This window comes from Alligator mississippiensis, chromosome 16 (assembly GCF_030867095.1).
Source record: "Alligator mississippiensis isolate rAllMis1 chromosome 16, rAllMis1, whole genome shotgun sequence".
Lineage (NCBI taxonomy): Eukaryota > Metazoa > Chordata > Crocodylia > Alligatoridae > Alligator > Alligator mississippiensis.
Window position 1 is genome coordinate 27,749,953 of NC_081839.1, and position 13,065 is coordinate 27,763,017.

The 13,065-nt window shown below is 45.0% G+C and overlaps 1 protein-coding gene across 7 annotated transcripts in view; it reads right to left on the reverse strand.

Annotated features, from left to right (window-relative positions):
* Window positions 1-2,014: 2,014 nt before the first annotated feature.
* IGSF9B (immunoglobulin superfamily member 9B) overlaps window positions 2,015-13,065 on the reverse strand; it is a 98,066-nt gene continuing 87,015 nt past the window's right edge. For 5 of the 7 annotated variants that reach the window (XM_059719797.1, XM_019487285.2, XM_059719802.1 and 2 more), the window contains 2 exons: window positions 11,727-11,848; window positions 2,015-10,921 (listed from right to left, as the gene is read on the reverse strand). In XM_059719797.1, coding sequence (XP_059575780.1) covers window positions 10,698-10,921; window positions 11,727-11,848 — 346 coding nt within the window. In that variant the 3' untranslated portion in view covers window positions 2,015-10,697. Of the gene's footprint in view, window positions 10,922-11,726; window positions 11,849-13,065 lie in introns of those variants that run through there. The other 2 variants (XM_059719799.1, XR_009457941.1) reach the window with 2 other exon arrangements.

The window sequence follows — 13,065 nt, forward strand, 5'->3', positions numbered from 1 at the left end:
TGACATGGCAAATGCCACATTTTCAAAATCAAGGGATGAAAGAAAAAAAAGCCTTCCCTTTTTTCCTCTGAGCCAAGTCGCTCCAAGAAAGAACAGATGCAGGAGTAGTTTGTCTCTGCAGAATAAGTAACAAGAGAGTGAAGTCCACAGGAGGTTTTGATTACGGAGCTTGTGCGTTTGCTTTAAAAAAATGTTCTAAGAACTCAAAAGGAAAAAAATACGGTGCTAATGAACACCGCAGGAAAGCATTTGTTATAGACAGGGCTTTTACATGCATGCACTTTTTGCCCCTCTCCATGTCTGTAGGCTTCTTGCCCATGGTATTACTTATATCCAGCAATTTTAAAAGTCCTCTTTGAATGCTGCTCAGACACAGGCCATCTACTGAAGGAAGCAAGATAGACAAGAGATCAAATTAACAGATGCATGGAAATGTAGACCTAACATAAGCAAGTATAACTTCACTGAAGTCAAAGGGAGATGCACCGAATTACTGGTTTGCCTCTTGAATACAGTGATGCAGATCTGGACTGACTCCACCCAAGCCAATGGAATTACACTGAATTAGTTTCAGAACAAGTCCAGAACCAGGCCTTTGGTTCCCATTTCAAGGGCAAGAACGGTGGTGTGATTCCTCATTTTCGTCAGAACAATGGATTTACAATCACAGGAAAATAGGATTGGGAGGGACCTCATGAGGTCATATAGTCCAGCCTGCTGCTCAGGGCAGGATCATCCCTGACTAAATCATTCTTTCCGACAAACAAATCCAAAGCACTTATCCTGAAGCAAATTCGGGTCCTAACACACCAACAAGAGAGACCAGACTCTTCTCCTATTAGACATATATCTGCCTGAACCCATAAACATCACTTGCACACACCTCCATGTGCATATTTGGGGGTTAGTAATATAGATGCACACTTGTTCTCATACACTCCTGTGCACAGAGGTCCTGACTTGACTGAACACAATGCATGCATATGTGTACATGCACTCGCAGAGCAATACTGGCTGCTTTCAAAGAAATCCTGCTACCTCCTGGTCCATTGACTTGGCTACCAGCAATGACCCACAAGCCTTGCCCACTCGCAGAAAACTAGGTGTCCTCCTTCTCCTCTGTAAGAACTACTAAGATAACGAAAGAAGTTGCCAACTTGCATTAACAAATGAGAAAAATGCACTAGCAAGGCCACTTAGAGAAGCACATACTAAGCTACCGGTAATATGCACGCAGAGTTCCTGGACCAGTCGTGAAATCTCTTGGAACAGCACAATCACGGCTGTGGATGCTGTAAGCTTCAAATCTACCACGAGTAGGTTGCTAGACAGCAAAATAGCAAGAACCATCGCAGCCTACATGTCAGGCCTGGCTGAGATCACTTATTAGACCTCAATATATTCACCATCTTCCGGTGAGGAAACCCAAACACCAGCTGAGTAGTCTTGCTGTATTCACCCCACCTTTTTCAGTGGCCCTCTAAATCTGCCAAAGCAAATGAACCCAAGGCATGGGAGAAGCTGCAGGCCTGTGTGTTCGTACCAGGATCCTGGGTGTCACGGGACCTAGGACAGCTCCGGAGAAAATGACCCTCCTCCCTGCCTAGCTCCCAGCCCTTCCTAACCTCTTCCAAGCAGTTCCCTAGTCTGTCCAGACGAACGTACCCTACCTGGGAGTCCAGGGGTACGAGCTATGCAGAGACAGAGATTCCAGTGCAGACAGGCCAGAGCTGGGTGGGACTCTGCTTCATCTCGTAGTACTCAGCACTGGCCTCAGCAGGAAGATTCATTTCGACCCTTTTTGGTTCAACAACAAAAACGTATGACCAAGAGCAGGTGCGTGCCCAGGGATGGAATATACACAGAAAGGTCAAGCCTTGGGAACGTGGAGGAGCCCAGGACGATGCTCCACGCCTGTCTGTTCCCACACCCTGCCCAGGCTTTCGCTGCTTCTATCCCCTTCCCTCCCCGACGCTGCCCATCCCTCCCTTGCTTTCTCCCACCCCAGCCCCTATCCACCTTTCACATTTTCCATGTGACAGTCAAAACATCCCCTGTACATGCAAATATTTCAGATTCCTTTGTATACTTCTACCTCTTCCCCTACTTTTCTCTACAGATTTATACGTCTCTTATGTACATTTTTCCCCAGTTCCACAAAAATTCTCCTCTCTGTAAATGATCGGACACTGCCAGCCCTCAGAGAGCCCGTGCCGAGAGGTTCAGAGGAAGTGCAAGAAATAGAAGACACCACGGCTACTTGGTCCAAGCACTACGGCCTCCAAAGCAGGAGTCAGACTTGGATTTGTACCTGAACTGCTCAGAGTTCAGGAGTATTTGAACTCCAGAAGTGGACCTAGACTATCTCTCATGAACAAAAAGGGACATGTCACCCACATCTTCCGTCCCCTCCTCTGCACTTTGTACGATCAGACTAGCAAGTGCTGTCAGAGAACCACGAACAGCTGTTGACCAGGGCTGGGATTACTGACACGCGCCAGAAATTAAAAAGGAAAAAGGTATCTTTGAACCTTAAAATCCAACACAACATTGAATAGCTTCCAAACGTTTCAATAACAGGAAGAAAAGCACGCAGCTGCAGAGGGCATTTGTTAAACAAGAGGCAGGAGCTTTTACTACTATTCGCTTCTCTCCTCTGAACATGAAAGGCCAGAGGAGTTCAATTTCTACAACGGTGATTCTCGGGTCTGGAGAATGGGATCTGCCAATAGAGAATTAACTCAGTAATTAATCATCGTAAATGAGATCACTAGCCTGGCCCCTTCACTACTCACAAATTTTCCTTAGTCTGCAGAGAAAAAGAAACCAACAAGTGAGGAGAAACAAAAAACCCCCAAAATGGCCCCATAAGGCCCCCCAAAATATATCACAGTAATATCAGAAAACCATCATGGAGCATCTCCAATTGCAACTTGTGTGGAGTAGAAGCCACGTCTTGCCAGTGAAGGTCCCACGTCTGATCCAGGAACACCTAACAAGGACCCAGCAAACCTCAGCCCACTCGCTGAGACAAGACAATGTTTGCAGAAGCTCACAGTCCAATCAGTTTTACTTAAACCCGAAGTTAAAATTCAAAACAAAACAAAAAGGCCAATTTTGTCCTGAGAGGGATTGAACAGCAGCAGTTAAAGCACTAAAATAGGGTCACTACATGAAGAGGCCATTAGATGAGCACAAGTCTCTGCTCGAAAAACCTAAATATCTCCATCCCACCTCCTCTCTGCGCCCCTCTCCACAGACTCTCTGACCCCAAGGTTGGGCAGGGATTTGCTGCATTTCCCTCCCTTGATAGCAATTAAGTATTTCCGAAATGGTATCTCCCCAAATAACCAGCAACTAGAGGACAAAATCAAAATCACCCCCTGAGAGTAAGGAACAGGCTGGGTCTATCTGTGGGATAACAGCGTGGCTGCAGCGGAGTTACAGATGAGCTGGACTTCCACAGAGGCATTCACTTGAGGGAACACCCTTGCAAGAACGCTGATTCCCCAGATACAGTCTCACTAATCCCTTACACTATAACACCCCAGCAGCTACCATGCTGTAGCTCAGCACAGCTCAGATTTAATGCATTTAAGATGTGCAATGCATATGCATTCGATACCAATCAGCTAACTCTTCGAAAGTTTTTACTGAAATGTATTTGCTGCTTAACAGAGAGATCTAATGAAACAGTCATTAGCTCTCACTCAGCACAGATGGGTCTTTTGCATTTAACCTGATGCCAGTCCCCCAACAAAAGGAGTTTCCATACGACCATCCTGTTCTTAAATCATACTTTTGACTGAAATCAATAGAGCGATTTCAGATGTATACCAGTACAACTGAGAACAAAATCTGACCCATTAGGGAAAGCAGCTTTCTTCAAGAATTTCCCATCCATGCCGATACCGCTGAAAAATGCTTTTCCGCTGCCAGCCACCGAGTCTTGCATTTCCTTACCACCTCGTAAGGGGTTGCAAAGAAATGCACGTGTAAAGTGTAGGGTCTTGTCTGCGTAAGGACATTGAACCAATGGATTTTGTTAAGGGAACACACCCTGTGGTTCGGGTACTCGTTTGCTTTAACAGTGCCCTGAGACAGGGTACAGGAGACATCTGCACTGGTATATCTCAAGGTGAAAACTTAACCTGGGGTGGGGTACAAAAGGCTGCTTCAACACTGGCATTCCACGAATTGGACAAGCTTATTACTGTGTTGTTTAAACCTATAAGGAAAGCATTTAACTAAATGAAAATAAGCCTTACCCCAAACTAAAGGTCATGCTGCCAGTCAGTTTAAAAACCCAATTTGAATGACAATGGTGCAAAAATTACTTACGCAGACAAGCCCTTCCAGAAGTTAAACTCAGAGGCAATTCCTATGTCTCCCACTTGCTCATGTATGCAAGGCTTAGCTAACTCTTCCAGAACAACAAACACATTTGATTTCATTTAGCTGATTAAACCCAATGTTTCAGTTCTCAACCAAACAGCTGGCTTTTCACTTAGAACATGGATCTGAAATTGCTAATAAAAGGAAGAAAAAAAACAGCAAGCAAGGAGCAGGAAACAGCACCTTTGCCTGCCACTGTACTAAGAATCGTGGGCCAGCTCGGTTACACCATTTTGCTAAACTAGTGTCTCTCTACAGAGGTCTATCAGGGAGGAAATCAAAAGGTAAATTTCAGAACAGACGCTCAAATAGAAGACTGATACACAGCATCGATAGTGCTTTTCATCGTCAAAGGGCTTCACAAACAGTCACTAATCAACCCTCTCACAACACCCCCATGAGGTAGGCAAAAACCAATGTTATTATCCTCATTTTACAGATGAGGAAACTGAGGCAGAGAGGTGAAGTGACTTACCCAGCCTCAAAAGGGAGCCGCTGGCAGACACAGGAAACTGAATTTGGATTCCCAGCTCCCAGCCTTATGTTCAAACCAGACCACTCAGCTGCAAGCAATGTGATAACTTCACTTATCAAATACCAGTGATATGTGGTTAAATAGCTGTCATCAAATTATTTCCTGCAATTTGTTTGGGTAGCAGCTGACTGAGCTTTCCCTCTACCCTCAACCAAAAACAGGATTATCTCCAATCTTCCCTGAAAGTATGGCTCACAACATAGCCCGTTATTGTGGAGATAAATTGAGACGTCAGAAACAGTCGCAGTGCCTTCAACACGCTGAGGACAGCCGTGAACTCACAAACAGGAAGAAAAGTACCCAAGGAGGTACCCCATCTTCTGTTCAGGCAGACAGTTCCTCATACCGCAAAACTCATCACCTATTCCCACAAATAGGACTTTCCGCATTAGTGAAAAGCCGGAAAAGTCAATTTTGGAAACAAAAGGACGGGGTGACCATTTATGCATTTATTATAGTTTCATAGTTGGTCGGGACAGAAGGGACCCGAGTAGATCATCAAGTCCGACCCCCTGCCATGGCAGGAAAGAGTACTGGGGTCAAACGAAATCAAATGAATTATGGGAATATGCATTTATTATTATGTATATTTATTATGGGAATGGAGCTTATCTGGTACTTGAACAAACAAAGGCTATGTAGGTATGCCATAATAAGTATTTTGCACCGATATCCTACGCATTTTTAATGTACCCAACACCACGGTAGCTGGATGCCACATGCATGAAATCCTGGTTTCTTTCCCTTTAAGCATCACACTACATACCATTCATGACTAAGCCTCATAAGCCCGTCTTTGAGACTGGGATAAAACTCCTGCCTGATTTTATAGGCAACTGAGATGCAAAAATTAGATGAATCATTCAAGATCACAGAGGAAATATGTCACTGTGCTGAAAACAGAATGCAGGTCTCTGATCCCAGTACAACATCAACTTCAAAAGCCATTCTTCTTCCAAGTGCCCATCTGTGCACCGAAATGGAGATGCATGCACCAGAACCAGGCTCTCAAATCTCCTCACCCAACTCAGTGCAATTTTATGTTCAAAAACATAAAAGTAGAAAAAAAGAAAAAGTACTTTGCACTGCCTTGAAGAATTTGGCTTAAAGTTATTATCGGCAGAGCTGGCTGGAACGATATGCATAGCTTCCATCCTGGATGGTGAGAAAACATACCGTCCTTTCACACTGCAGTTTAAAATCAATGCCACTATTGCCCTCATAGTGCAAGAAGCCCTTTGCAAAAAACAAAAATACTTTTACAAGAGGGCACCTCATTTGAAATGCATTTCTACTGCACTGTCAGATTCCTAAATATTGTGGTTATTCACAAACGGTGCACTTACGATCAAACTTTTCCTGCTTCTGTCAACTGGTTCTTTTCCCTGCATGGCACTTTCTCAAATTCTCTCTGCAGCAAAATGGTCACATTGACCCTTCTTGTTCTGCTCCCCTCTTCCCCCCCAAATATTCCTGTCTGTCTGACTACTACAAGCTATTGCAACAGGAAAAGCTGCCACGTCAAAATCTGGGGACTGAAAATCAGGAAAAAGCACTGAAAGGTTATGGTGGGGAAGAATTCTTAGACAGAAATGTCATCCCAGCTTGGCAGGGAATACAACTCCCTGACAGTATCAGATCGGAGGGGTTTGATGTTTTAATAGCATTGCGTTACATTCCTCATAAAGCAGGAGTGCCCTGCAGAGGCAAATGAAAGACATTCCTGCTGCCGGTGATGCCTCACAGTCCCTGGGAAACAATTTTTCACCATTGCTTGGGATTCTCTGTCTTTTTTGTTTTTTCAGGCGACTTAGAAAAACTGCCATGCTTGCAAAAGAGGAACTACAGTGTTAATGATAAACAGTAACCTTTCCACTTTGGACAGATTAGCAAAGTAAAAGAATTTGGCCCCAGGCATATTCTTTGCCTCATAAAGAAGCAGCTGTGTTTGCAGATAACCAAAAGGAGTTTCAAAACTGGGATGAAACGGGAAATATTTGGCATCGTTTGACACAATTCAAATATGTTCTGGGTCCATGAGGGGAAGAGAAAGCCCTACAGGAGCAAATCAAAACCAGACAGAGTTGTGAGAAGCAAGAACGTAGCTGTCAAGGAGCAGAGGCTATTTGCTAAAGCACAGGCCAGGATTTGGTAAGATTTCCTCTCCAGAGGGTAGTCATTGTGGTTGAAAACAGCCAAAATGTTTCCTTCCTTGGCCAGCTTTTTCCTCCCAAAAAATCATTAACTATGACAATAGCCAAGGTAAAGGAGATGGTGAAGAGACTGCTGTAAAGGATAAAGAAAGTTGTTTCAGATGGATCCATGAGGCTCACTGGCTGGATTTCCCATCCCAGGGTCCTATATGGGGTACACAACTAAAGAAAGGTGGAGACAGCTGCGGCTCCAGCCTTTAAAGGTTGAAGGCCATGGAAAGCAGGGACCATCTACTCAAAATGCCTGCCAAGTAAAAAGCTTGCAGAAAAAGCTTTTTCTTTTTTTTGCAAGTTCTTATTTGGTCTAATTGCATTTCTTTTTGTCTCAGACCAACACGGCTACCAATATACCCCTGCAAAGGAAAACAAACTCGTACATGACTGACCAAGCGAGCTGACATATTCTGACAGTCTTCCCTACATCTTAGTTCTCTAGAAATATATAATCCAGGAGACATTCACTCCAAGACATGTACCCTACTAATATGAAGGGCTACTGCAAATAATCCAGAAAGCATTTAGGAGGCAAACGGCTTGCACAGAGCTTTACAAAGTAAGAGCAAAAGAAAGAGGGGCCTTTGTAAACAGTGGTCTTATATGGAAAACTAGTACAAAAGCGATGCGCCTCTTCCAACAAAAACTCAGCAGGACATTTTCATACCCCTCCGCAAAGGGTTGAATTTCACCTGTAGATCGGTAGCAGGAAAATAAAACCCACGTCTGTGCAGCGCGACTGGCATGCAACCAGTCTTGTGACGTTTGCACGCACGCACACACACGAATGGAGTTTGCCAAATGGGACAGGACCTCCAAAGTCCAAGGTTCCCAGGAAAAATTTGAGACGGTACCTACCAGCTATTCCCTTCCCCTTTGCCAGTCAAGACATTTTAAAAAGCAACTGGCCGGTTGGATCCGACCAGAAACCAGTTTTTCTGGTACCAGTCTGTGAGCTGACGTCATAGAAACGGAGTTGTCACTACCTAGCGTGCAGTGATACTAGATCCAGTCCACGTCCTAATGGAGTCTATGGCAATCCCTAAAAATGCACTGAAGCTGAAGAAATAGTTGAGCTGCAGGCAAAGCTGGATTCCCACCCAGCCAGCGGATAATATAGTGTCAGGGATGCCAATTATACACTTGCCCAAATGCTTTGATCCATGCTTGAGGTATTATTCAGGATATCCTCCCTCAAACCAGAATCTGTTCAGGGTATTTCTGGCCTGGATGAAAAGCACACTTCATCTCAAAACTTACCAAAGTACTTGACCTGTTGAGGTGGCTAAAACAAAACTGTTTTTTTCTGGCTAAACAGGACTCTTGGATTTTTCTCCCAGCTTCAACCATTAGCTAGAATAATAACCAACCAATTCGCCAGCACAAGAAGACTGGGAACAATTTCTCGGCAATGTTACTTGGGACAGAGGTAGGGCACAGGGCAAGGGGAGAACGTATGCCAAGAGCCCTTGTCCTCCTAGGAGTCATCTGAGGCATCTTCTACATCCTCAATCCACTTAAAACAAAAACGTCCATGCTAAATTCTTTACTAATGTAACCACTTATTCCCAGGCAGGCAAAAATCTTGGTACTCCACCACAAGGGAAGAAATGTGCAAAGATTGGAATACAATATTCAATCTCGCTACTTAAAGTGGCTAAGTATTTATGAATATAGAGATACTATTTTAATACTACTCAGCACTTTTAGAGCACTTCTCGTTTGTGGATGTCAAAGTGCTTTGATAAAGGTGCTTAAGTACCATTTACCCCCGTTTTACAGACAGGGAAACTGAGGCACAGAGAGGTTAGGTGACTTGCCCAAGGCCACACAGCAAGTCAGTGGCAGAGCACAAAATAGCACCCAAGTGTCCTGACTCTTAGTCTCATACTCCGTCCAGCAGAATGCAATTGTTCCTCTTATACAGGCCTATGCAATCCAGAAGGAAGCTGACTGACAGGTGAATCTGCCTTAATATAATTTGAACAGAATACACTCCGGTGAGAATTTGGAATGGCACTGTCATAATTACAAAGACTGAGCCATGGGAGTGTTAAAACCCAACACAACATTCAGTCTGAAAATGGTGGAGGTAAAAAAGAAGGGACACGATGAAACTCTCAGCAACGCTTTAGAAACTTCAGAACTGATGCAAGACGATGGGATTTGTTTTTACCAGCTGCCCCTAGAGATGATTATTTTGTTCTACGCATCAGAAACACTTTCCAGAAGCCCTCTGCGATGCTGCTGTGCTTACATTGATCAGACACGGTTTGAAAGTGCAGACTGAAAGCAATTCCAATACAGGCTGTTTTTTGGGGGGTACAGAGTCAGATGTTCATTTGCACTCTGCAGACAGAAAAGTCAGCTCTCACTCCTCCCCTTATTGCAGCTAAGCTTAAAGAACACAAAACACCCTTGTATTAAGCTCTCATTACTACCAAAACTTCATTAAGTCCACAAATTGTACTACAGGACATTTACGAGTACCATATGAAGCATCATCATAAACTAATCTAAACCACCCTCATCAAAATCAACAACATAGAGTTTGGAATAAAATATCCTTGGATTTTAAAAAACATGTCTGTCCTCGCTCATCTGCCAATTATTGTTAGTACAAGTTAACAGGTTCCATATGTACAAGTTCAGCTTTGCACACTTCCACCTATTTGCTTATCTTGAGGGTTTGTCTATGTTGGGGCAGATCAGGACAATGTCACGTGTTTTTGTTACCATCTTCCCCACAGAAAAAAATGTGGACAGGCAAGAAGATTTTGCACAACCAGAATTTTCTGTGGTGGTTCTTTAATCTTTTATTATAAAATAATCAGATTCACTGGGTCAGCAGTTCCAACCTGGCGTGTTTGTTTCATGTCACTGAATTGCATCCTGCGTAATCCTAATTATTCCTGTCATTCACGGTCATTTGTCTGCTTCCACGTTCCCTACCTCAATACGCACCGTATAAATACACAATCTAATTTGCACCTATGATTTCCTTAATCAATACATTAATTATTGAAACCAAGAGAGAAAATCTCATCCGCCTTCCAGGGATCACAAAACTGAAGCTGCAACAGAGAAAAGTGGATTTGAGGAACACCAAATTCTTACAACAGTCCAAAGTTTTAAATCCTTTCACTCCTAGCATTGCACTTCCCAGCCTCACCGTTTCCTGCTTCTCTGAAGCGAGGCCAAACCTTGTGGAGGGGGCAGACAGGGAGGAGTAGCACTTTCCCCCTTGTTTCGAATATTTTTCCTCCTGCCCCCTCCTCGAGTAACTTTAAAATAGAAGCTCCCCAGAAAGGATGGGGAGTCTCTCCCTGTAGGCAGAGACTGGATGCTGGTTTCCTGTGTGTTAATACCAAAGAACATGTGCATCCAGTGTGCTCAGCCCACTGGCACGAGAGCCAGACCTGGAGATCATACCCCGTTTCCACACCCTCAACCTCCTCCCTCCCCGCCCCCCAAACCTTTTCCCCTAATGTGTGTGTAGTTCTTGAGATCTCTGCTCCCTCCCCCCCCCTCCATTTGAACCTTCTTGAGCTGGCACTACGCTAAAGTAAGGTGGCATGCCCGCTGGAGTCGTCATGGTCCACGCTGTTGAGAATAGCTGTCTGGTCTTCAGGAAGCTGCCGATGACAGAGGTCATCCTTCAGCGCTGAGAGGCGGGCGAAAGGGTCCTGACGAGGGTGTCTCTTCTTCTTGCGGAGGCAGACAGCTTCGTCAGGCCACAGTACCTGAGAGTTGGGAAGTTGCTGAACCTGGGAGGCAGAACCATCTGGGGAGAGGGAAGAAGAGGAGGGAGACGGACAAGTAATTAGCCACTTTCATTTCTTCAGGGTACCACGAGCAGGCATGGCATTTTCAAGAGCTTGCAAAAAAGTTGCATGGAATTAAGTCCTACTTTGGGCCAAGAAGCTTGCGCCCCAACTAGGACAACATCCCAGCCAGGTGACTTGGCTGGGGAGGGCGTTAATAGAAAGGAGGCCCGGCTAAAGAAGCAGGATTTTTGAAGGAACTCCTTCAACGGATTTGAAGAAAAGGTTGCTCCAACTGCAAAGGGGCATGGAGGGAGGGGAGGAGAAGACAGAAGAAAGAGTCAGGAGAGAACGGAGGAGAACACAGGAAGCTAGTTGGGATGCCGGGAGAAATGAAAGCAGATATGCAAGTAAGGGGGGAGCAGAATTAAGGCAAGGATCAGGAGTTTAAATTTACAGGTCAAAGAAGGCCTCTGAAGGGGCTGGAGAGGGGTCATTTCAAGACTCCCCAGCTGGGCAACTCTAAGCACTCCAGGCTATAAGGGAAGTTACTGCTTTCCATTTCTGGGTTAAGGTCTGGGAACCATTGCAACAAAAACTAGGAGTCCGAGTCTTCATTTTGACAAACCAAAGAAGCAGGGGAACCCCAGCAGCCTCATGGAAAGAGCCCGATTCCTTGGAAAGGGATTGCGGAGCAGGGAAATAAAACACATTTGCTCCGTGAGCTCAGGTGGAGACCAAACGCTGGAATTAACTCCCATTCAGGTACAGACTAACGAGCAGGATGGGGAGTCTAGCGGAGAGTCCTGAGATCTTCACACTCACTGGATTGTTTTTTGGATTTCGAGGAGCCCTTGGATGACTTTTTGGGCTTCTTTATCCGCTGGTATTTCAGAGCTTCGAGCCTCTCAGGTGCAGCAGCATTCTGGGATGGAGATGGACGTTTTCTAGAAAGGAAAAGCAGACATGCGCCATCAATGGCTCTCTGCCACACCCTGGCCAAAAGAGCCGTCCCAGGGAAGGGGGTGGCCAATCTCCGCCAACTCTGCCATGGAAAAGGAAAAAGTGAGAAGCCCTGGGCTGAAGAAGCAAGTTCAGCTGGATGTGCCGAAGTGGAACACGATGCTGAAGGAAATATAATGCCCTTGTATTGTACTCATCGTCCCATGGACAGCTACAGTCCACCGCCCCCCACCCAACTGTTGCCCTCCCTCTCAAACCCTTGATGAGCATACTTCAGGCAGAAACAGGCAAAGGTTACAGAGAGGTGTTAGACTCCAGCCCTGGCTGCTCCTGTGGACAGAATCAAATGCTTACTGATAGCCAATCTGCAGAGGAATTCAAAGAGCCATGCTAAAAAAACAACCGGCACCACGGCTCACGTCTTAAAATCATTTGTTTCTGTAACTGTAAAACCATTAAAACGAGTGTAAGGGGCAGATCCTATGTCCGACAAGGCACTTCTGGGAATTTATAGCAAATCCCTTTAAATGAAAGGAAAGAAAAAGGCACAAGGAAGCAGGACAGCAGCATCCACATGTGCAGAGCGGTGCACACTCCAGCTCTGGTGACAGTCTCCCAACAAACAGAACATAAGCAGAAGTCCTTCCCTTCCCCAATCCCTCAGCAAAAACAGGGACTGTACAGCAAAGACCCACAAAGACTTTGCAAACTAACACAGCTGGAGCTGGCTAGCTGGTGCTCTGTTCCGTGAACACACAGCCATGAACAACAACAGAAAGCCGATCGTACGGGAGCTTCTTACAATATGTCTGGTTTCTTAACCCTTAGATGTTGGAATTCCTTGCTCAATAGGACAGGATGTACCATGCCTTCGGTATTAAAGCATTTACAAGATGTGATTTCTGGGGCTATGGCTGGAGAATCTGTGGTTTCCCAACATAGGATTTTCCTTCAAGGGTTCATTAACATTTGCTTTCAACAGTCCATTTCACCAACTTCTTCCCTGACTGGATTATTCTTTTACCAAAGAGCGTAAGAGGTCGAGGGCCAGAACTTATCCCCACTATTAAATACCTACATGGACTTCCTTTCCCCAGCGTGATCCTATTCCATCCTCAGACCCTGAAAAATCAGTTAATGCAAAAGTCTTCCTATTTGCCCCCTATCTTCTGTTTCTGTGGCTTTCTCTTAAGGCAAACAC